Genomic DNA, 22,832 nt, shown 5'->3' on the forward strand with positions numbered 1-22,832 from the left:
GCCTCTGTGGTGGTGCCCACAAGACATGGATGCCTACTGCACTGACTGGCAGGATGCTGACCACAGCCTGCCTATGTATGGACTACTGGGTCTCACTGTGGTGGACACCGACGACTGGGAAAAGCACTGTACTCATCGGTACTCTTGTCATCACCCTGGGGCTGGTATGTATGTAAATAGCTCGTAATAAAGCTTGCTTACTTTATATATACGCATACAGCTCTTGTCTGATCCTTGCTGATCTGCACCTTCAGCTTCAGCCCCCAGAATCTAACCAGAACGCTGCTACAAGCTTATCCTCAGGTCCTCATCTAGGCATGAGAGGGTGCCTAGCCATAATGTTTGGTCTTAGTGTAGAAATTTTTGTGCTTTCTGCCTGGCTTCCAGCTGTACAGTGGGATTTCTCCTAATCCTGTGGGAGATGTGCTCTTCCTGTGCAAAGGGGACACCCAAAGTGTTTTAGGACACCTATGTTTAAGCATCTGGATGGATGTCTATGGCACACAGAGGTCTAAACTTGACCTCCCCCAAAGCCTCCTGTATATTCAAAAGAGATTTTCACACCAGAAAGTCATCTTATCCTTTGGCTAATAGTAATAGAATATATTCTAAGCTCCAACCCTATGTAAATTAGAGTAGATTAATCTATTCTTTCACGATGATCTCCAGTGTCTACCCTGGATGGTGACCCTTATATTAACTCTGTAATATACAGCCTCAGAAGTAAGGCAGTGTAAAATGAGAATAAAGCATTTAACCTCCAAATCTGATCTGCTGAACAGCCACCAACTGAGCTGTCCCTTCAAGAGGGTGAGGCTTGGCAGGTTGGCATCAGGGCATGGGAAAAAGGGTCAGGCCAGATACTCAGGAGATAAAACTTGTAAGGTGAACCAGTGTGGGAAAGCATCAGCTCTAACGTTCTGGTGCTGTCTCTGCATCATTTTTACGGCTTTGCAGGCAGACAGGAGGATAGCAGCGAGGCCTTCGAGATAAGGACAGGCGCTGTTTGTTATGTTGTTGTTTCACAGAGGATCAGGGCGCAGCCCCTCGCATTCCTCTCAGCAGGGACGGAGGAGAAAAGAGGGACAGGGGCCACTTGCAGTCACATATAACACCAAATATTCAAAGGCATAAGGTGCAGAAAAGAAAACTGAGAGCCTTGAGCCTGCTGCCCGGCTGTGCTGTGCCCCCATTTTCCCCTATCGCCATTTCCCCCCCAGAGCCCCCAGCCCCAGGGGCTCCCCCTCAGCTCGGGGCTCGTCCACTGCTGTTGGAGGGGGGGGCGCATCCCCCCTTCCCTCCCCCCCCCCCGCCGCCCGTGCAATGGTACCTCCCGATTCCGAGCAGCGGCGCTCATTGGCTCCCCCTGGTGGCTGAGAGGCGGCTTCGCCCAATCGCGGAGCCCCGCCCGCCTCTAAGCCCCGCCCTCGCGGTTTAAGTGGCGGCGGCGGCTTCCGGTCCCGGCTGTGGCAGGGCGGAAGCGGCGGCGCGGAGATGGCGTCGGGCGGCGCCGGCGGCTCCCGCTCCCCCTCCCCCGGGCCGCACCTGCCCCCGCCCTTTCCCCCGCCCCACGGCGACGGCGAGGCCGCCGACAGCGACACGGAGGGCGAGGACATCTTCGCCGGCACCGTGAGTGCGGGGCTGGGCCGGGGGGGGGGCGGGCCCCGGGGGCCGGGGCCTGGCGGAGGCCCCGCCGCTGGGGCTGGGGGCGGCAGCTCGGGCCCAGGCCTTGGGGGCTGGGCTGGGGCAGGGGCTCCAAGCTGCCGCCCCCCAGCACCCAGCCGTCGGTTCTGGGGTTCGGAGGCTGCGCTGAGTGGCGGCCTGAGCTAAAGGCAGCCGGGAGCCAGCTCCTCTGACAGGTGCTGGGACTGGTTTCTTTAGCACTACGAGCTAAGGCTGAGCGTGTTGTCCCCTGTGATCACTGACATTGTGGTCTGTGCGCTTCACTCAGGGTTTTTCTAGCAAGCAAGGCAGGAACCATCCAACATCACCCATTATCAGTTTCCCAGCCCACAGATTTGCCCAGGGTGCAGCTCTTGCCCTCCTTTGAGCTGGCCCAAAGACACAGAGCTGTCCATCACCAGGGAACGGAGCTGCGTGTCACTGCTGGTGGCTTCGCAGCAGAGATGAGGGCAGTCTGGGACATGACTCCTATCCACACACTGCCCCATGTCTGCTTGCAAGGGTGAAACTGTTCGTTTGGTCTGGGCAGAACAGAGCAGTCCCATGTTTTGAAAGTAACATGGGAAAGCACGGTCCTGACTTGACAGCAGGTGTCTAGAAATGCTGGGACCTCTTGCCAGCACCAGGACGTGGTGATGGCCTGGAGCTTCTCAGGACTGTTCTTCGCTGAAGAAATGAAAATGTTTGTGGCTTGTTGCTTTGTGGTGGGGGCAGCCTGCTAAAGCAGATGAGTGTTGACCACTACAGGCTTTTGTGCGAATCAGGTGGCCCATAGCAGAATCTGAAGTCTGTTAAGCTAAAGCAGCTTATCAAGTGCTTAATGTTGTTGTTGAAGCAACTGTCATAATTAATACTTGGCTCTTTTGCGTGCCCTGGTGGCTTTGCTTGTCTCGCTGCCCTTGAGCGTTAGCAAAACACTCCCTGTGCATCAGGGGAGCTGCTGGCGAGGCAGAGCTGTGGGCGTTGGGGTGGCAGTGAGAAAATGTTTGGGGCCAGCATATTTATAACCAAAGCTGGAACTTATCTGTTTGTGCAGCTTCAATCCCTGCTGGCCACAGTCCTCTAGGGATGGCTTTGAGTGGTCAGCTCTGAGATCTGCTTCCCTGTGGGAAGCATCAGGCTTACATCAGGGGGCCTCGGGGGGGTGAAGGGGTGCGCTCTGTTGGGCCTCAGATGTGGTGGGCGTTGTGTCATGGGCTGCTCCGAAAGAGGCTGCAGCTCTGAACTTCCGTGGTAACAGATGGAGAAGTGGAACAGGGCGTGATACTTTCTTGTTCCTAGAAACTTTCCATCTTTGAGAGCTGCGAGGCTGGTAGGGAAACTGGTGCCTGCCTCACCCTGTCACAGAGAGCTTCTTCCCAGCTCGAGGAGCCCCTGCAGGAGCAGAGGATCTGGATGGCCCCCGGATGCACCTAACGTGGGGCTGGTGGGAGCGCCCCTGTTTGCTTGGCCACAGGCTGGCAGAGGGGGCATGAGCTGGGAAGCAAATTGCTGTGGGTCTCTGCCACTGGCAGCAAAAGCTTGGTTTTCCTGAGAGGTCTGCTCAGCCCCATGTGGTTCTTGTGCACAAGGCTACAAATAGCATGGCCAGGCTTGTCGTGGCTATCGTGAGCTGTTGCGATATGTGTACTCTGCTGGGACTGCAGAAGTGCAGAAGGGAAGCAGCCTGCTGGGTCTGTAGTGGTGACCCTGTGTGGCAGTGCCCAGGAAGGTGGGCTGTTTGGCCCCCCACCATCTGTTCCTCAGTGGAGATAACCTCTTTGTGCTCTTTAAATTCTTTTTCAGAGCAAGCCCCCGGCACCGAAAAGGGAATCACTTCTCCCTGTGAGCAGCAGCTCCAAAGAAAATGGGGTTCGCGTAGAGCAAGATGATCAGGACTTATTTGCAGGTGAGTCTGTTTGTCCTGAGCACTCCTGGGGCTTTCTGCACTCTGAGCTGGGAGCCTTCTGCGTTGTAGCCACCTGCAAGTGGCTAGACTGTGCTTACCGTGGAGTATCGCTGGTCCTTATCTGAAGTTTTTGTTGCAGTCTGCTCTGGGAGCACCGAGTGCTGGTGGTGGTTTTGGGAAGGTCCAGTTGCCTCCTCCAGCTCTCCAGCTTAATCGTGCAGCAGGATTAATCGTGCAGTGGAAGCTGAAGCTGCCTAAAAATGGGGTTCAAGAATTTTGTTAAACTGCAAGGCAGTGTCCTCCCAGAGTCGAAGGGCTTTTTGTTCTCTGCCTTCTCCTCCCTCCGTGCAGGTGGAGGAAGCATCTCTAGCTGAGACGTGGCTGTTCCCAGGACAGGGAGCGTAACGCCCCTCAGCAGGGGAAACGAGGAGGGTCAGACCTGCTGCAGCCCTGCTCCTCGGCTAGGTGTGACACCTCTGGTAGAGACAGCTGAAAGTCAGCTCCAGGGAAGCCTGGTAACAGAGGGAAGCTTTGGCTTCCTCTGGCTGGAGAAGTGTCCTGGGAAGGAGCAAGTTTACATGCTGTGTAAAAATCCAGCTCGGCTGTAGCTACTCTAGTGCACAGCAGCAAGGAACCGTGGCCTGGCTGTCCCTGGAATCAGAAGCCTGTTGGAGTAACGAAACGTTCTCCAGCAGGTTTGATCAGGTGCTCTTGCTGCAGCGAAGGTGCATGAAGTCATGCTCTTGCCGATGCATACAGATGTCCTCCCTGTGTTTTTTTTTTTTTTTTGTGCTAATTAAGATTACTGTTACTGTCTAGATCCCGTGAACTTCTCTGAAAATATTGAAACTTCCAGAAACACAAAGTAGAGAGGCTGACCCTTGCAAACTTCTCTTGACAGATGCCACTGTAGAGCTGTCTCTAGACAGCACGCAAAACAACCAGAAGAAGGAACTGGCCAAAGCATCCAATCCTGCCCCCTCATTAGAAGTAGCTGCAAGCTCTTCTAGAAACCCTCCAAAGAGCTATGAGGAGGTGAGAATTGCTCTGAGCTTTCCGACTTGCCCTGCTGGTTTGGGACTGTAATTGGCAGGAACCTGTCTGCTTACTTCGATGTAAAGCTGCATCTTAAACGCTGCAGTGAATGTAATTGGCATATTGGATGCCCTGGCTTCTATCTCAGGCCGTCGGTCTGGGGCTGATACCACCGAAGCAGGGTTGAGGTCAGCCTGTCAGCATTCCTGCTCGCGTGCAAGGTGCAGGCTGCTGCCAGCGCTGGAAGAGCGAGCAGCTGACTGGTCCCTGGGGGTCTGAGCTCAGATTCAGAGCTCTAGCACCCCCTGTTGCCACAGACGGGGCAGGTGGTGTAACTGCTCTCCTGTGTGCTTAAGGGAGGCTCCTGGCTGACACGGGAGTGCAAACTCCTTCAGCGGAACTTGTGGTCTGGTTGCCAAGCCCAGCTAGGTGATGCTGGGCCTAATTCTGTGTCTTCTCCTGCATGGAGACTAAAACTGTTTTGGAGACAAGTAAAGAGCTCCTCTTTTGCCCCAAGCACCTCTGAGCTTGCGAGGACTGACTCGCTGTTGGTGTCTCAGGCTAGCTCCCGACCAGCTCAAGTGAAGAAGCAATGCAGAACTAGGGCAGGATGCTGAGCTGATCGGTGAACTGAGATGCTCTCACCTTAAGGCTCTTAAACCAGGGGCCGTGTGAGGCCTGGTGCTTTACCATCCTGCTAACAAGGAAGCGTAATGCTCTCTGAGCAAGCCTGAAGCCCCCGTGGTCTGTCAGAGGCAGTCCCATTGCTCTTGCTGCCTGCTGACCTTCAGCAAAGCAGGATTTGACTGAAAGACCAGTTCAGACTGGGTCTGCCGGTTGCTGCCATGGCTGTCCATCCCAACATGCCTGCACAGTGTAACTTGCCTCCTGTGTGCATTCCGTGCCTTCTGCAGTTTCAAATGCAAACAGAAATGATGTAAAGGAGCCCAGAGGGAACGATCTTGCACAGAGCTGGGCTGAGGCTGCGCTCTGCAGAGTTTCAGCTTAGCACTGATCAGTTTGTGCACCAGTCTGAGCAGACAGCATTGTAAAGACAAAACCAGTTTGGGATACTTGGGACGTGGAGACTCAACATCAGTGAGAAGCCCAAGGGCTTTACAGAGCTGCCTTGGCCAGACTGAAATACCAAAGATGCCTCGGCAGTGTGATGAGCACACTAACATGTGGGACTTCATGGTTTGGAGTGCACTGAGGCCTGGATTTCTAGTTTTAACTTGCTGTCCTTGTGTGCTTGCTTTAAACAGCTGGAAGAAGAGGAACAGGAAGACAAATTTGAGCTGACTGTAGGAGTGAGTGATCCAGAGAAAGTTGGTGAGTTACCGTCCTGTCTTGCTGCATGGGGTGAAGCGCAGTTAGGCAAGTGAGGCTTGGTGGTAGCACTGAATGCAGCTGCTGTCCCCACACGTTGTGCTTTCCAGCTGTCTCTGCAAACACAAACCTGACTGTTGAGTGACTTCTGCAAAACTTCTTCCAACATCTCAAGGAGATGAAGCTAAAGAAAGCAAAAAGTTTAGGACCCAACAAGCGAGGTGGCAGCAGGTTCAGTAAACCAGGCAGCTTGAAAGCAGAGACCCAGGCGTGGATTTTAGGAGGAGGAAGCACGATGCTCAAACACTAACAGAGTTTGATGTCTGGAATTATGGTGACAACTCTGCTTGACCTCTAGGCAGCACTATCCTGTGTGCAGCTGGCAAGGAGGAGGCAGAACTTCCTTAGCCTAAAATCAAGTATAATATCCCATGTTCTGGCACCTTCCCCAGCAGCTGTGGGGCTCTGAGAAGCACGGGGCTTTTTGTGTTGAAAGTGGGGATCAGAGCAACTTAGCCAGCTCCAGGGCAGTCTGCAGAGAACCCACATGATCCCAGCCAGTTCGTGACATCTGGAGCTGGGAGGCGCGCTGACTTCTAAATCAGAGGTGTATTGGGTCAGTATCTGATTTCTGAGGATGCCCTTTGATTGAACCACCAGGTAAACCCTCCTTTCCCCAGACAAGGGGATTTCTGTATTAGCTGGAGAAAAAACTGCCTGTGATGTCTCGGAATCAAACCACACGCAGCCAGGGGCCGTCTGACTTGCATCCTCTGAATAGACTGCTTCATGTGCTGCACAGCCGCTGAATTGTTACGTGCTGAGCAGATGTGTGGAGTTAGCCCAAACGCCGTCAGCTTAACAAGCATCTGATTGTCAGCGTTGGCTGCCTGGGGAAGGAAAAGGAGGGCTGAGCAGTCGGGCTGGGGAAATGCCTAGTGGGCAGGGGTCCAGGGTCCTGCAGGAGGGAGCCACTTGAGGGTCTGCGTGCAGATCTGGGGCTCGGATCAGAACCAACGAAGCAGGCAGAGGCCAGGAGGTACCGAAGCCTCCAGGTGATGCAAAAGGCTGATGTTGGGATACTAACGCCTCGTTTTTGTTTCCCACAGGGGATGGCATGAATGCGTACGTAGCCTACAAAGTGTCAACACAGGTAGGTGTAACTCGTTGCCTCTGAGATAAGATGCCTTTTTTTTCCCTGCTCTGAGGCAGCTGGGTTGTCCTTTCCATGTCAAGTCAACGGTGACCTAAATAGAAGGGAGGTCTGAATCTACATGGATTCGTGAGTTATAATCCACTCCTCCAGATCAAAGGATGAGCCGAGAAATAAGTTTGAATCTATTTGGAAGGGGCCTGACTTTTTCAGCCAGTTTCAGCCACTGCAGTCCTGGCTGATACCTCCGCTCAGCATTGGATTGAGCAGCAGGAATAGCATCTGCTAGGGAGAGCCCCAGATGCTTGCTCTGTGGCTGATGTTAATGCAGCTCTTGCTGAAAAGCTGCTGCTGTAGCTAGCTAGTCTCTTGTCAGGACCTGTTCTCTTGGGCTAGTCGCAAGAAACCAAGCTTTCTGCAGCTGCTGCCCTGCTTTGGAGCTTTGGGCACTTCTCTGAGCTCTCCAAAAAGCCTTTCCTAGCTGTCTGCCCGGCAGCTGTTGGGCCACAGGCACTGCATCTTCTGGTGCAAAGCTGCTGCTGTGTGCTGGGGACAGGGGATTTGTTATCCTCCAGCCTTGCTCTGCAGATACTGTCAAAAGCTGCTGATGGCCCCTGAAGCCTTAACCCAACAGTGGTCCCTGTTCTTGTAGGGAGCAGGGATGATGGGATTAGGCAGTGGGCAGGGTTTAGCAGGCATCCTGTGGCCGCAGTAACAGCTGCTCTGCTATTTAGTGGCTTTAATGCTGCAGCATCACCACGAGGAGGGCTCTTAGGGGGTGATTTGCTGAAAACCCAGGCCAAAGCTTGCTCAGTGCAGCCTGGCGTCCTCCTCCAATCCCACAGAGCTCAAGCTGCCCTATTTCCATCCCCAGAAGTGACAGTGCACACAGTGCATGCACAGGCAAGCTTCCCTGGGTGAGTCTGACCTGAGTCTCGTCTCTTCCCTCAGACGAGCATGCCAATGTTCAGGAGCAAGCAGTTTTCAGTGAAAAGGAGGTTCAGTGACTTTCTGGGTCTCTATGAGAAGTTGTCGGAGAAGCATGCCCAAAATGGGTTCATCGTGCCTCCACCGCCAGAGAAGAGTCTCATAGGTGAGTGGTGGAGGTGCAAAGCGGTGCTCTAGATCTCATCCTTCTGATGTTGAGCCTTGTGCCCCAAAAACAGGCCTGCCTGCAGTCTGCAAGCTGAGAGGCAAGCTGCAGAGCAGTATGGGAGGCAGGCACATAAAATAACGAGGGTTCTGTGGCACAAACCAAACTCTGCTGGCTCCATACTTGGAGCTCTGGGCTTGAAGCCTTGTTAGATTTGATGGGTGGCTCTGCATCTGCTTGAAGCAGAGTAAAACCTTGTCCTCTGCACTGTCACTGAATTGTTGTTCACTTGGGTCCGGACCTGTAACCCCTCAAATCTTGCTTATCATTGCTCTGTCTCTCTTCTGGGTGCAGATCTGTGTTAGATGTAGGCGTAAGCAGATTTCAATTTTCCAAGTAGCTCTTGTCAATGTAAGGTCGAAATCCTCTACCGTCACCCTGGTAGTCTGCACTCCGTAACAGACCTCACAACCTTGTACGTTCAGTTTGAAGCCACTCCTTAATTGCGCCTTCCTTCTATGCTAGGAATGACCAAAGTGAAAGTTGGGAAAGAAGATTCCTCCTCTGCAGAGTTCCTAGAAAAAAGACGGGCTGCTCTAGAGAGGTACAGATCCCAACAGCTATCCCCTCGTGCCTGAGCCAAGCAAGGGACCTCTGAAAGGTCAGCCTGGCTGCACTCTCCTCCCTACACGAGAAAAGCAGTCTGGTGCTAGGTTTAGAGTGAACCTGAAGGCCACTGAAGAGTTGCAACTGTAAGGTTGCTTTGACTTTAAAACTGTCTCCTGCTTCAAAAGCCCCTGCTGGTGCTTGATCTGGATCTGGCCAAATTCTGCTGACAAGGCAGAGAGGAAACTGAGCTGTCTTGAGCCAAAAAAAAATGGATGTTAAATAGCAGTGCAAGCAGAGCAGATGAGGTGAGAAATATCTTGGTCTCTTTAACTGCCACCCTAACTATCCAGCCACCAGTGGCCTTTGCTCTGCCACCTGTATTGACTGCTGTAGTTAGCACCAGGATGCTGTACACCTCCAGCTTCAGCCTCTGAAGAAGTGTCATTGTAAAGGAATGTCAGACTGGATCTCGGTCAGTTGGTGTATCAAGTAACCTTGATACAGTGAGTACTAGTGCGGCTCTGGTCTTGCTGACTCGTCTCACTAGAGTCCCCAGGGAGGGAGGACTCTTGGTGGGAGGATGAGAACGACTTGTTGGGTCTGGCTTCAGCTACTGAACTGCCATTTCAGGGGAAATAAGAAGCACGCTGCAGCTCACCGAGATGTCTCGGAGCCAGGCTTGCTCCAACAGAGGTAACTCTTGGTGCATTCCTCTCCCCAGGTACCTACGGAGAGTTGTCAGCCATCCAACCATGCTGCAAGACCCGGACGTCAGGGAGTTCTTGGAGAAGGAGGAGGTCAGTGGGGTGGAATGATGTAGCTATGAGTACCTTGGGAGCACAGAAATTAACAGTGCACAAGAAATTAACCAGGTGTGATGCTTCAAAGCTCCGTGAGAAGCAGCAGGATCTTCTAAGAGCCCTTAACCAGTGGTGGGGCGAACAGGGCCTCTTCTGTGTGTTAGTGCGTATCTAAGAACTATACGTGGATAACAAGCTGTGGCCAAGCTTGCTTACATCACGGTGGGGACACACATTGAGGACAGGGGTTGAGTGTTCTGAAATTCACGGTGGGAGCATAGCCTGCTGTTTGAGCAAACTTTCCTATTTCTCTGCAGCTGCCGAGAGCAGTAGGCACCCAGGCCCTGAGTGGAGCAGGAATACTGAAGATGTTCAACAAAGCTACCGACGCTGTCAGTAAGATGACCATTAAGATGAATGAATCGGACATAGTAAGTATTTGGATACCTCGGGGCTGTCCTCGTCCTTGCTCTCAGCTTTTTGTGAGAGGTGCAAGGACGGCTCTGCAGCCCTGCAGAGAATGTGGGAAGCAGCTCAGGGTCTGTCCATTTCAGTGGTTCGAGGAGAAGCTGCAGGAGGTGGAGTGCGAGGAGCAGCGGCTACGGAAGCTGCATGCTGTTGTGGAAACACTAGTGAACCACAGGAAAGGTAACGAGCTTGGTACCACTTGCTCTGTAGCTTGGGCCTTAACAGCTAAGCCTTGTGCCATGCCTGGCTGGAGACCACCAATGAGCAGGTGTGAGAAGATACGGCAGAGCTTCCTTGCTGTAAGGGACTCTTGGCCTTGGGAGACAGAAGTAAAATGATAATTCCACGTCTTCTGTCCAGTTGTACAAGCTTAGGATGTGAAATAGTGCCCCGGTGCGTGAAAGCTGCTGTAGCAAACCAGAGCAGAGCTGATCTTGTTGCTAATTGCCAAGCTGTCCTCTGGCGAGGAGCAGGAATGTTTTTCCTTCCTCTGCATGTTTTGCCTGACCTCTGCAAACCTGTGCCTGTCCTCCCCCTGCTGCTTCTCCTGGCTGGGGTTCCCAATGTCCTGCAGAAGCTGCCAGCTCCCAGGGCTGAACTCTAGGCTGGGGCTTGTCTCGCGGAGCAGCCGGTGTAGCAGAGCCCGTGGTTGACTCTTGTATTCCGTTCACTAGAGCTAGCATTGAACACAGCACAGTTTGCAAAGAGTCTGGCCATGCTGGGGAGCTCAGAGGACAACACGGCCCTGTCCCGGGCACTGTCCCAGCTGGCTGAGGTGGAAGAGAAGATTGAACAGCTGCACCAGGAACAGGCTAACAATGACTTCTTCCTCCTGGCTGAGCTCCTGGGAGACTACATCCGCCTCCTCTCAGTTGTAAGGGTAAGCACTCTGTTGGGGTAATCCTCAGAGCCAAGCTGTAGGGCAAACCCCTGGTGCTAGTGCAGGTCCCTCAGGGGGGATAAGGAGTAAGCTCATGGCTTTAGGTGGCCTCAGCCCTTCCAGAGAAGGTTGCAAGTGCTGCAGAGGCTGTACTCTGGTGAGCTACGATCTGTGTTGCAAATAGAGCTGCCAGGCACCTGCTGGGGAACAGCCTGGGTCTTGAAGTTTTTGCAGCCTGCCTGGTGCACAGGCTGCTGTGCTGGAGGCTGAATGGTACAAGCCCCAAGTGACTTCCAGGTCCGTCAGGCTGACCTGGTTCTGCCCCAGACTTGTCCCATCTCTGAGCAGCTGCTTCTGGAGCCTGCAGAGGCCAGAACACAGCCTGCTCAGTCCTTACTGGGAGAGGTGGGTGCTGCAGGGCAGGGCCACGACCTCTGATGGTGCTGGAGGTGACAGGACTCGTCTGGGATGTTCTGCTAAGGAGCTGTAACATTGCCTCAGACTTCACCCGTCTTTTGGCTGCTCTGTGCTTCTGACCAGGCTGTCAGGCACTGCTTTCTGTTCTTCTGGCTCTTCCCCACCATCTGGCTGGACGCGCTCAGAAATTTGACAGCTCTTCCTTGCTTGGGCTGGTGGTTTATGAAAGTATTGCCTGGCAGGTGCTCAAGTGCTCAGCAGTGACTTGTGGTCACTCTGCTCTGCAGGGGAACCAGTGTGGGACTGGTGAAGGCAGCTCCTTGCCCTGCAGTGTTCTCAGTGAAGTAACAAAAGGGGCTCTGTGCCGAGGGAGGCCTTGGAGCTGCTCCTGAAGCTGGTTGCTGTAGTGCCCGGGCTCCTTTCCTGGCAGAGCAGCGGGGAAAAACCTCCGTGTTCTGGCCTGTGTGGGAGCTTCGGCTGTGCTCAGCTCCAGGATCTGGCTGATGAAGCAGCTCTGCCAATGGCGTGGATGTCACCGTCACCAGCACGGCTGCAGTGAGGTGGCACAGGGCACAGCTGTGCTGCTCACGGGCTGCCCTGCTGCTCAGCCCTGCGCACCCAACGCTGCTCCCAGCTTGTTTGGGGATGTGCCAGCTCAGCCTCTGCTCCTTCCTTTCAGGGAGCTTTTGACCAGCGCATGAAGACCTGGCAGCGGTGGCAGGACGCCCAGACCATGCTGCAGAAGAAGAGGGAGATGGAGGCCAGGCTGCTCTGGGCCAACAAGCCTGACAAGCTGCAGCAGGCCAAAGACGAGATTTCAGAGGTGAGGCGTGCTGTGCTCTCTGAGCAGCGTGACAGGAGATGTTTTGAGCTGGAGGGATGGGTCTCTCTTGCCAGGCTTGCAAAGAGGAGAAGCCAGCCTTTAGCAAGGCCTCAGGGAGCCACAAAGGCTGCAGGAGGGGCTGCTCTTGGTCCCGCTCTGTGTGGCTTCGCATAAGGGGAGCTGGGCTCACAGGAAGCTTGGGTACAGGGTGCAGCCCACGTGGCGAGTCGATGTGAGGCCCAGAAGTGCTGGCATCAGCTCTCTTGGAGCAGTCAAAACCTATTCAGACAGGAAGCGAAAAGCTTCCTTACCCTGGAAACAGCGTGCTTCCTCTCTCTGCAGTGGGAGTCTCGCGTGACACAGTATGAAAGGGACTTTGAACGGATTTCTGCCGTGATCCGCAAGGAAGTGATACGGTTCGAGGTAGGTTAGCCCCAGCCCTCGCTGTGCATTTTTTCCCCCAGCAGCTGGCAATGGTTGCAAATTTGGGCACGTTTGAATGGGGCATCATTGCAGCAGAGCTGCTGTTGATGGCTAAAGAGGGGTTTTTTCCTGCTCAAAGTATTCAGGTGGGCATGTTCATCAAAATAAGGGCAGGTGTGCAAAGCTCCTCCAGGCCTGCTCATCTGTCCTGCTGCTCACAGCCAGGACTGAGCTTCACCCTCTCATTTCCAGCTCTTGTGCTGGTCACTCGGCATGTAGGCAGCTGGGACCTTCCAACATGGCCCCAGGAGGAACAGGAAAATTCCCCCTGAATTTTAACCTCCCCACAAAGGGCAGGGGGGTTTGGTGGTTGCGGCAGCTTCCTTCTCACTTCTGCAACTGTTTCTTGCAGAAAGAGAAATCCAAGGACTTCAGAAAACACGTGACTAAGTACCTGGAGACGTTACTAAACTCTCAGCAGCAGGTGAGTGTCCCCGGTGCCAGCAGCCAGCCCTCTTTTACCTCCTGGAGCTCCGTGAGAGCCCCCCCAGGCACAACCCCCTGCGGTGGGAGCATCCTGCTCCCCTCTGCCCCCCACAGGCTGGAGCGAGGCACGTTGCCCACAGCAGCTAAAGGGAGAGCTGCTCGTTAAAAGTCACACCCCGCTGGATGCCTGACTTTTTGGGGGGGCTGCACACCCTGTCCTGACCACAAGCTGTGTGTGTCGGAGGAGCTTCTGCCTCCCTAACAGCTCCTCAGTCCTGCTGAAGCTCGTTAGTGCTGGGCTGGATTTGCTGGCTCCTGACTCTTTCCTTCTCTCTGCAGCTGGTGAAGTACTGGGAAGCGTTCCTGCCTGAAGCCAAGGCCATTTCTTAATTGGACCAAGCGAACGAGCACACCTGAACTTTGCCTTTTTATACACTATACCTCTGTCTTTTACATGTGAACGAACCCTAGTTAAACACGCGGGAGCTGGTAGAGGTTTAACCCCCCCCCGACAAGCAGCTTACGAGCCAGTAACTCTTCTAACTGTATATTTTTCATTTAGCAACATATATTTTCTTACTGAAGAGAAACTAGTTTCCTGCTTTCTGACCAGCCCTGCAGTAGGCGAAGAGCGAGGGGGGGTTAACGACATATGTAAATGTATATTTTTCAGGCTGGGTTTTAGGGCTCTAACGACTATCTTACTCCTGCAGTGCCATTACGACTATGTAATAAAACTTGTATCAGGGCAAACAGGCGTGTGGTGTGCTGGGACAGGGCTGGGAGGGACGGGGGCTGGCGGCGGGAGGCTGGTGGGAGGCTGCGGTGCCTCCGGCTTTGTTGTGACTAAGAAGCCCCTGACCTTGGGCCTGGCTGAGCCACCTGTCTCGGCTTCTGATTAAGCTCTCTCCATAAGGCCAGGCTGCTGTTTTTAGGCTCTGAGCTCAGCCTGGGGCGGGAGCTGGCGCTGCAGGAGCCTGGGGCTGCGATGCTCCTCTCTCCAGCTCTGAGGCTGCAGCAGCTCTGATCAAAACCGATACCGAGTCTTCTGCCTTGAAGAAAAACAACTGAAAGAGAGAAAGCCAGCTTGTGCTGACTTCCCACTTTCCTTTCCTCTTATCCCTGTGTTACCTTCGGCTTGCAAAGCACGAAGGCTCGCAGGAGGCAGCTCTGCTACCGGGCCCGGCCCCCAGCAGCCGGGGCGGGACGGGGCGGCCCCTCAGGAGCTGGCCCCGGTGGCGGCGGTGGCGGTGGGCCATGATCGTCGTCTCCATCCCCGCGGCGGAGCCCGAGGCAACAGCGCGCAGCCCCGAGAAGGCGCACACGGTGAGGGGTGGGAGGTGCTGGTGGTGGTGGTGGAGGTCCCTGCTTGTCCCCTGGGGTGTCCCCATCTACCCCATCACAACGCTCCCCGTCTGCCCCGCGTGGTGGTGGTGGTGGTCCCATGATCTCCAGGGGCTTTGAGGACCCTGACCCCGCTGTTGAAGGGGCTGGGGGGGCTGTTGGTGCCTGGAACCCCCCTTGGTCCTGGGGTTGGGGTGTCCCACCTGTCCCAAGGCCGGGCGTGGGGCCCCCTGCCCCGGGAGGGTGATGGTGAGGATGAGGAGGTGCAGGTGTTCCTGGTGGAGGTGCTGTGCAATGGCCGGCGGCACACGGTGGCGAAGCGCTACAGCGAGTTCCAGGCGCTGCACAAGCGGGTGAGGACCCCGGGCTCAACGGGACCGGGGGGAGTGCTCAGGGTGTGTGTCCCCAGCCGGGGACCCTCCCCAGGGACACGCAGCGCCCGGCCCCGTGTCCATGCTGCGCCCCGCTCTGCCCCAGATCAAGAAGACCTGCAAGGTGCCCGACTTCCCCCCGCGGCGGGTCCCCAACTGGGTGCCCAAGGTGCTGGAGCAGCGCCGGCAGGGCCTGGAGCTCTACATCCAGGTGAGGCACCAGCGGGCGGCGGCGGTGGCACCCCGCATCCTGGGGGTGCTGATGTCCCCCCGTCCCTGCCTCAGGGCGTCCTGTGCCGCAACAAGGAGCTGCCCCAGGACGTGCTGGACTTCCTGAAGGTGCGGCGCTGCCAGCAGGACCCCAAGGGCAGCAGCGCCCCGTGAGTCTGAGGGGTTCCCCCCTTCCCCAGGGTGGGAGCGGGGCGCTGCAGGTGCTGAGGGGCTTCTCCCCCTGCAGCACCAGCCACCCGCCCTCCCAGCGGCCTGTCCTCGGCTTCCACACTGACCCCTACGTGCGGCTGCCAGTCACGGGTAAGGCACAGGGACAGGGGTGACACCGCTGTCCCCTGGTGCTGTGCATCCTGTGCCTCGCCCTCCATTTATCGGGGACGCGAGGGGGGGCACAGAGCAGCGCCTGCTCCTCTCGTTGCAGATGCGCTCCCCGACACCGTGCTGAGCGGGGTGCTGCAGGGCCTCTATGTCCCGTGGAGCTGCTCCCCCCGTGCAGCCGTGGCCCAGGGGCAGCCGGGGTCCTGAGCACCCCCAGCACGGAGGGCAGGGACGTGGGGCTGCTGGCACGTGAAGGATCTTGGCCCCAACACCTTGCCTACAGAGCGAGCACTGGTGAGGGAGCGGTGGGAGAAGCCCCGCCACAGCGACTTTCCAACGTGCCTTAGCGTGGCGTGCAGGAGCTCTGTGGGAGAAGCCTTTTGGGGGCTGAAAAATGCTGAGAACTCTCAGCACCTGGGCTTCTGTGCAATAAATCACTGTGGCTGCAGTGGCCAAAGGTGGCTGCGTCTGACTGCTGCGATGTGAGGGCAGAGCTGTGGGGCTGCTCTGAGACCCAGGAGAAAGATGGCAGCACGAGGGTGGGCTTGTGGGGAAAGGGCTGGGAGGCACAAGCCCATCACACCTGGCAGGTGATGGTCCCCTCTCCTCAGAGCCTAGGAGAACCAGAAGGAACAAGGAGGCCCTATTGTGTGCGTGGCTGGGGATTCCACATGCAACCACCCCCCCCCCCGACAGAGCAGACAGGGCGCCTCGATAAAAAACACATTGGTCACATTTATTGGTGCATGTGCTTCTTACAAAAGTGTTGGAAAGAGGAGCCAGCGCTCCGTCCTGCCTGCTGGCCAGCTGGGAAGGCCAGGAGCAGGGGCTCAGCGGCTGCCCATGCTCCGGGAGGCCGCGGGGGAATGCACGGGGGCAGGGGGCAGCCCCAAGCCCGCAGCCCTTTGCAGCCAGGTCCCCGCAGCACAGGGCCCCGCCGCGTCGCTGAGCCAGCGGGGTGGATCACTCCTTGGCGATGGCAAAGGGCTTCTCCACCTCGATGGTGCCGCAGTCGGCGATGGTGACATCCTTCAGGGGCTTGTCCCGGCTGTCTGTCTTGGTGTTCTCCACCTTCCTCACCACGTCCTGGGGAGAGCAGAGGTGTGAGAGGAATAACAGTGGCCGTGCGCATCTCCCAGCGTGCCCTCCCACCCCGGTGCTGCGCTCCCCCTTACCATGCCCTCCAGCACTTTGCCGAACACCACGTGCTTGCCGTCCAGCCACGGTGTCTTCACTGTGGTGATGAAGAACTGGGAACCGTTGGTGTCCTTGCCAGCGTTGGCCATGCTCACCCAGCCTGGGCCGTAGTGCTTCAGTTTGAAGTTCTCATCAGGGAAGCGGTCCCCGTAGATGCTCTTCCCTAAGGTGGGGGAGAAGACTGCATTGTACTCGTGGAAATATGTCAGGGATGGAGTACTGGGGGGGCCAGGGGAGGGCTAGGCACATCTAAGCACCAGCACCACAAGGGTGCTGAGGACCAGAAGAAACTGGCAGCTGGAGGGAGCTAAAAGCTGAGCCGTGAGCTGGATGGAAGGGGCTGTGCCCCCAAATTAGTGGTGCAAGAGGCTGTGCAAGAGCAGACCTGACTGCACACTGCCAGCGGCTGCAGCGTGACAAGGAGGTCAGGCAAGAGCTAACAAGCCCAAAACACTCTGCTGCTGACATTATTGATTTCACTGATGTTTGCTAAGTGCTGGTAGGAGGCTCGTCGATACTAGACCAAACGTGACCTAGCAGCCGGGACACCCAGGTCCTGCAGCCACCACCCCTCCCCACTATGAGCACTGCTCCAAAGCCAGGTCCCCGCGCTGTGTCCCGCATGCAGCACCACGCTCCACCTCCCCCAGGCCTCTGCAGGCCGCGTCACCTCCAGTGCCATCTCCGCGGGTGAAGTCTCCTCCCTGGATCATGAAGTCCTTGATCACACGGTGGAACTTGCTGCCTTTGAAGCCGAACCCTTTCTGCGGCGGGGTGGGGAAAGAGAAGCGAGATCAGAGCGCTCAGACCCAGGGCGGGCCCGGGGCCACCACCCCCCCACAGCCCCCCGGGGCCGTCCTCACCTCTCCGGTGGCCAAGGCCACGAAGTTCTCCACCGTCTTGGGCACGGTCTTGCCGAACAGCCCGATGACGACGCGGCCCGCGTCCTCCTCGCCCAGGCGGAGGTCGAAGAAGACCTTGGGGGGGGGGCAGGGCAGGGGCGTTACCCGGGGCCCTCCGGGACACAAAGGGCTGGGGCTGCCCGCGGCCCCGTCAGCGCCGTCACCTCAGGTGCGGCTCCCTCAGGCGCGGTCCCCTCAGCGCTGCCCCCCCCCCCCCCCCATTTTACCTCAGCCCCTCAGCCCCCCCCCACCCCCCGCCCGCTCCCCGCCGACCTTGGCCGTGACCTTGGGCCCCTTCTTGCGCTCGTCGGCCCTGGACGCGGCGGGCAGCAGGAGCAGGAGCGCAGCGCCCAGCGCCGCCGCCGCCACCAGCGCCTTCATCCTGCGCCGCTCGCAGCCCGGCCGCAGCGCCCGCCGCGCCGCCTGCATCCGGCCCCTCCCCGACAAACTCCCCCCGCGCCCCCCCTCGGCCGCGCTAGGTGGTTCCGTCCCGGCCCAGCCCCGCGCACGCCCGGGCGCGACCAACGATGGAGGGCGGGGGGGTGCAGGGGGAGGGACGGGGGTAAGGGGGAGAGGGGCGGGGTTGGCGCCGGCCGCCGGGCGGCTGCCACGTTGCCCCGGCGTTGGTGCGGCCAATCAGGAGCGGGCACGGGGCGTGGCGGGCGCTGATTGGGGGAGGGGAGGAGGCGGGAACGCGGCGGGCTCCGCGTGCCGCCCCCCCCCCCCCCCAACGGCAGTTGGGCGCCCTGAGGGGAGCCCTCTGAGGGGGCGCCATGAGGGACCCCCCGCCTCCTTTCCCATCGCTTCGAGCAGTTTAAAAACTGCTCTTTTTGCTAACACGTAGCCCCTTCCCCAGTGCTTTTCTCCACCTGTACCAAGAATAAACACGCAGCGGCTATTTGTGTGCTGACAAACCTCCCCATCACCACCCAGCACTGAAGTGACTTCCATCAGTTTGCGTCCTTGTGTTCCCTGTGAGCCATCTTGTGGCGCAGGGTGCTCGAGGTGGGAACGTGGGGGAACCAGAAGAGAACTGGGTGCCAGCTCTCCTTGGCCAAGTGCTGTGGGGCTGAACTGTCCGTGGCTGTCCACGTCCAAATTGGGCTGTCCAAAGTGGGCAGAAGCTCCCAGGAGATCCCACACGTGCGTCGTGTCCCCCAGAAAGGGAAGGGTACCAAGAGAGCCCAACAGAGGCAAAGAAGACATTCAGCGCACAATGTTTTCAGGAAGGGGTAATAAACACATCTATTCATGGAGAACAATGCAGCAGTGCAATGTTTTATTGAAAAAAAAAAAATCTCACTTGACACCTCAGAAGACTGCATCGCAACGTTGGGGGGGCCACACTGCAGGAGGGCTGCGCCTGGGGGGTGGGTGCGGCGCCAGGCGCTCCCCCCACGCTGCTGGGGGCTGAGCCGAGGCCCCCCGGGGGTCTCCCAGGTGCTGGCGACTCCCAGCGAGGACGGGGGAGCTGGCCCAGGCAGGATTAATGCCCTACTTCCTAGCACTGAACAGTTGGCTCAGTCTGGCTTGTGTCTCCTCATCACCTCCAGACTCCCTGGGGACAGCAGATTCCTCAAGCACGGGGCTTACTGTTAACCTGCATTCTTTCTTTTTTTTTTTTTTAAAAAAAACACACACAACAACATCTTTGCCCTTTCGAAGAGTCCAACGTACGATTATAGTGCAAGAGGGCTTGGTACAAGTGAGCATTACCAGCATGCCGTGGGGGGACAGTCCTCCCCTACAAACACATCTTCATAGGATTAAAAGAACATCGTATCTCCAGAGATAAGCAGTAGCGGGTCATCGTGAAATAGCTTTCAAACCAACCCACTTAAAAACAAGGTCAGGAAAGTTTCTAAACAATCAAATACATTCACTTTAAAAAAAACATTTAAGAACAAAAACTGTTGAGATGGCCCCTTTCCCCCCGCCCTCCCTCACCCTGCAAACACTTACATATGCTGCAACTACAAGCTGCTCCTTGAGCGGACGCAGCGAGGAATGACCAAACATGGCAGGAGATGCAGAAGGAATCGAGTTCTGGTGACAGGCACTTAGTGGGGCTTGGGAGGGCAGCAACAGAAGTGTCTCAGGGCCCGGCTCCATCTGCAGCACACGGGGCCGCTCCCCGGGGAGCGCCTGTGCCCCCTTTCCCCTCCCCAAGACGCCAAACCATGGTTTCCTACAGCTGAGAGGTTTCCTACAGCCTGTGCCAGAGACGTGGGACTTCTGGGAGCCACCCGCAGCGGAGGAGCTCGAAAAGAGAAGGGTGGAACACAGCCGGTCCCTGTCCTCCCTCAAGTGGGAGGGGAAGAGAGAACAAAGTGCCCCGGCACTTGCATGCAGGAGATGGACGGTCCCTTCCTGCCCCGGCCCACGTTACACCTGGAGGAAAGCACTTTGCAGAGCGAGAACGGGGGTGCGCGCGTCTCCCGGTGGGTGCGCAAGCGGAGAGCAAGCCAGCCTGCAGCCTAGGGTGCTGCCGGGGAGAGGAAGGTGCAGCCACGCCTGAGAGCCGTGCTCCGTCAGGGTAAGGCATCGAGAGAACTCGGCAGAGGATGGCTGAGGGACACCCAGAAGGGATCCTGGCCAAGAAGCGAGGCTTTGCCATGCCGATGCCGCACTGCCGCGTGCCTGCTTCGAGGAAGCACGGAGAGCCAGCCCAGGGGCTCCCTGCTCAGGATGATCTCCTGCCCCCTCAGCCTGCTTCTGCCCAGCAAGGGGAACCAAACCTTCCGTGAGTGCCGCTACACGAGCTCCAAGCTGCGCAGGTTATCGTTTAAGAGCGGGTAATGAGATCCAGTCTCGCCCTTTCCTCCCTTCATACTCTCCAGGGAATTCAGGGACCGGGGTGAGCCAGGCCCGAGTATACAAGTGAAGGCCCTCAAGCGAACAGTCCCAGCCTGGTCAGGTGTCACGCGTGAAAAGAAAGCACAAGGAACCTATAGGAACCTATTCACAACCTCCCCAAAGGCTGCTCGAGTTCACCCAGAGCCCTGCCACGTCCACGATAACCCTCGAGCAACCTCGGCCTCCTCAAGCTGGGAACGCTGCAGCAGGATGCGAGGTTTTACGCCTGCGAAAAGTGCCCCCAGCCCTTTGCTAGCTGTGGGTTTGGCTCGAAAGCGGTGCATGAGAACCGTGGCTTCCTCTGCAGGGCAGGAGCTCGCAGAGGGGGCGTGAAGGCTGTTGCAGTCCAACCCACCTGACCGTCTGGAGATGGAATCAGTATTAAGGCAGTGAAGCATTCCCACCTCTGCTGGGGAAGCTTTGCTCCTGCTAACGTTGTCTCGCAGAAGGTGCGTGTTCACAACCACCCTACCAGAGGGGTTGGAGAAGGCTGCCTGGTTACGCACCGAGAGATGCCTGCACTTTGGGAAGCAGCGGGTTCCCAGGTACCTTAATCCTGACCTGCCCCTTTGGCCAGAGCGACCTTCTCCAGCTCAGCAAAGCTGACACCGCTCCCTCCTGCGGCGGCCTTTCCTCTCCAGGCTGCTCGGGTCAGGCACGGCGTAGGAAACCATGGTAGGGACATTCACTGGCAGCTAGAAAGGGTGACTGAAAATTCAAGTAATGCTCTCCTCAGCGCACGGCCCAAGGCGGGCTTCGAGAGCCCCAAACTGGCACGAGGGTTGTGCGGATGCTGTCAACATCCCCACCTGTGGGCATTCTCTGCACCCCACCGCCTTCCCAGCTGAATGTCTGTCTGCGCTGGCACCACTTGTCCACGCAGAAATCCACAGATACAATGTGCATCTGTAATGCTAAAAATAATAAAAAGTGCAACAACGTCAGTTTCTTTAAAACAATCCACATTGCTCTGTTACCGTCAGAGGAGGGAGGTGTCGAGGGGAGCCAGAAAACCTAACTGGAACAGTAGATTGCAAATTTCTCACAGCTTGCACATTACAGTGTAACTGTTCCCAAGGAGCCTAAAAGGGAACCTGTGTCTTACTGCTGCAGCAGTCAGGCCCTTCTCCCACGCAACTCTCTCGCCCAGACTGCATCCTCCTGCCCTCTCGAGAGCCAATCGAGCCGACAGTATTTCTTTTCTTAATTAAGGAGGGAGGAGGACCGAGGAGCCGAGAGCGCAGGGGAGGGAGGGGAGTAAAGTGAGCAGGAACTAAGCACAGTCCTCAGGTTTGCATGAACGATGCCTTCGCCGTAAACAACGGGAAGGAGGGTCAGCCAGCCAGCCCCCCTCCCAGGGCGACCAAGACCTGAGCCAGCCACAGTCCTGGTCCCAAAAGGAGCTTCAGGCTTGGAGTGAACGAGGGAGACCATTCAGCAGATCCACCCCAGAGTGGTTTGTTTTGGAACGTTTTCTTCTCTTTTTGGTTTAAAATGTCACTTTTTTTTTTTTTTTTTCTCTTCTCTCTTCCTCCTATGCCTCCTCCTCCCCCCTAAAGAGAAGCCCCTTCCAGTTAGACAGGGCAGGAGCCGCAGGTGCAGGTGGCGTTCCTGCAAGGCCCGGGAGGCACCGGTCACTTGTGACGCTGCGCTGTCTTCTTCCGTTTCCTCTTGAAGAAGCAGCAGCACCTGGGGCACAAAGGAGAAGGACAGTCAGCCCCACGCACGTCTCCCCGGCCACCCCCGCTCGCTGACATGCAACAGCTCCGCGCGCCCGGCCCTGCCCGTGAGGTGGGCAGCAGCTCGCGGGTGGACGGCCCACCTGCGCCTGGGCAAACGCCCGCGGCCGAACGCTGCGGGTCCTGGTCCTGCTGCCCATGGGCAACAGTGGGGCACAGCCCCCTGAGAGCCCCGAGGCAGGGCTGGCATCCTCTAGAGGCTCAGCTGGGGCAGGAACAAGAGGAGCCAAACGGGGAAGCAGTGAAACAAGGATCCAGATACTCCGCTCCCTCTTGGCCAGAGGGCCAGTGAGCCTTGGCTGCTCTATGAGACACATGGGTTCAACACCGCCCACTAAAAAGACAAGTTCCAAAGAGATCTTGGATCGGGGACCAGGTTTCTTTGCTGAACCTTTCACAATAACCAGAGCTTCCACCTTTGTAAAGCGTTATTCAGTGCAGGCGTGCAGAACACCTGCTCCTTCCCTCCTCCAGCGCGAGGGAGATGCACAGTGCCCGGGGGTTAGGAGAAGCAAAGGATGGAGAGTGGAGGCTGAGGTGGTGAGAAAAACATTCAGCGCAGCTGAACCTCGAGCAGTGGTGGTTTCACTTATGGGAGAATACTGAAAGCAGTCGCCCAGGTTTTCTAGTCCTGCTGGCTTCCTACCGAATGATTTGGCATTTAAGGCGTTTGTCTTCCTAACCTCGGTCTGCTGCCAGGAACCCTCTGCACAGAAGAAACGTGTTCATTCTGTGCACGTTTTTGCTCCTGAGCTATGTATCTTTCTCTTCCTGCCATTACAGCCAT

The 22,832-nt window shown here is 56.9% G+C and overlaps 4 protein-coding genes across 4 annotated transcripts in view; 2 read left to right on the top strand and 2 right to left on the bottom strand.

Moving 5' to 3' along the window:
• Window positions 1–1,476: 1,476 nt before the first annotated feature.
• Window positions 1,477–13,830, top strand: SNX1 (sorting nexin 1). Its single transcript, XM_084293463.1, has 15 exons — window positions 1,477–1,629; window positions 3,469–3,571; window positions 4,473–4,606; window positions 5,872–5,938; window positions 7,045–7,088; window positions 8,040–8,181; window positions 8,707–8,785; window positions 9,512–9,587; window positions 9,908–10,021; window positions 10,145–10,238; window positions 10,733–10,938; window positions 12,035–12,178; window positions 12,521–12,601; window positions 13,014–13,085; window positions 13,427–13,830. Exons 1-15 carry the CDS (start codon window positions 1,495–1,497, stop codon window positions 13,475–13,477), a joined length of 1,542 nt encoding a protein of 513 aa, XP_084149589.1. The 5' UTR covers window positions 1,477–1,494; the 3' UTR covers window positions 13,478–13,830.
• Window positions 13,831–14,065: 235 nt separating this feature from the next.
• SNX22 (sorting nexin 22) lies at window positions 14,066–16,061 on the top strand. The gene is made up of 6 exons (XM_084293465.1): window positions 14,066–14,413; window positions 14,701–14,784; window positions 14,909–15,013; window positions 15,088–15,182; window positions 15,260–15,333; window positions 15,455–16,061. The coding sequence occupies exons 1-6, from the start codon at window positions 14,345–14,347 to the stop codon at window positions 15,556–15,558; spliced, it is 531 nt and encodes a 176-aa protein (XP_084149591.1). The 5' UTR covers window positions 14,066–14,344; the 3' UTR covers window positions 15,559–16,061.
• A 5-nt stretch (window positions 16,062–16,066) lies between these two features.
• On the bottom strand, window positions 16,067–17,900 carry PPIB (peptidylprolyl isomerase B). Its single transcript, XM_084293464.1, has 5 exons — window positions 17,724–17,900; window positions 17,412–17,525; window positions 17,219–17,312; window positions 16,527–16,711; window positions 16,067–16,437 (listed from the first exon to the last, which is right to left on the bottom strand). The coding sequence occupies exons 1-5, from the start codon at window positions 17,877–17,879 to the stop codon at window positions 16,315–16,317; spliced, it is 672 nt and encodes a 223-aa protein (XP_084149590.1). The 5' UTR covers window positions 17,880–17,900; the 3' UTR covers window positions 16,067–16,314.
• An 862-nt stretch (window positions 17,901–18,762) lies between these two features.
• The window catches only part of CSNK1G1 (casein kinase 1 gamma 1), a 114,757-nt gene continuing 110,687 nt past the window's right edge, over window positions 18,763–22,832 (bottom strand). Inside the window, exon 14 of the mRNA XM_084293778.1 lies at window positions 18,763–21,995. Coding sequence (XP_084149904.1) covers window positions 21,941–21,995 — 55 coding nt within the window. The 3' untranslated portion in view covers window positions 18,763–21,940. The remainder of the gene's footprint in view (window positions 21,996–22,832) is intronic.

Source organism: Netta rufina (genome assembly GCF_964035555.1).
Source record: "Netta rufina genome assembly, chromosome: 11".
In the NCBI taxonomy this organism is placed as follows: domain Eukaryota; kingdom Metazoa; phylum Chordata; class Aves; order Anseriformes; family Anatidae; genus Netta; species Netta rufina.

Bases quoted from the DNA above. Each gene is read 5' to 3' on its own strand.
- SNX1 (XM_084293463.1), top strand. From the start codon at position 1,495: ATGGCGTCGGGCGGCGCCGGCGGCTCCCGCTCCCCCTCCCCCGGGCCG. The intron at 4,607-5,871 runs GTGAGAATTGCT...TGCTTTAAACAG, and splicing joins CTCCAAAGAGCTATGAGGAG to CTGGAAGAAGAGGAACAGGA. The intron at 10,022-10,144 runs GTAAGTATTTGG...TGTCCATTTCAG, and splicing joins AGATGAATGAATCGGACATA to TGGTTCGAGGAGAAGCTGCA.
- SNX22 (XM_084293465.1), top strand. From the start codon at position 14,345: ATGATCGTCGTCTCCATCCCCGCGGCGGAGCCCGAGGCAACAGCGCGC. The intron at 14,785-14,908 runs GTGAGGACCCCG...GCTCTGCCCCAG, and splicing joins TCCAGGCGCTGCACAAGCGG to ATCAAGAAGACCTGCAAGGT. The intron at 15,014-15,087 runs GTGAGGCACCAG...TCCCTGCCTCAG, and splicing joins GCCTGGAGCTCTACATCCAG to GGCGTCCTGTGCCGCAACAA.
- PPIB (XM_084293464.1), bottom strand. From the start codon at position 17,879: ATGCAGGCGGCGCGGCGGGCGCTGCGGCCGGGCTGCGAGCGGCGCAGG. The intron at 17,313-17,411 runs GTGAGGACGGCC...ACCCCGCCGCAG, and splicing joins TGGCCTTGGCCACCGGAGAG to AAAGGGTTCGGCTTCAAAGG. The intron at 16,712-17,218 runs GTGACGCGGCCT...CCCCCACCTTAG, and splicing joins CCGCGGAGATGGCACTGGAG to GGAAGAGCATCTACGGGGAC.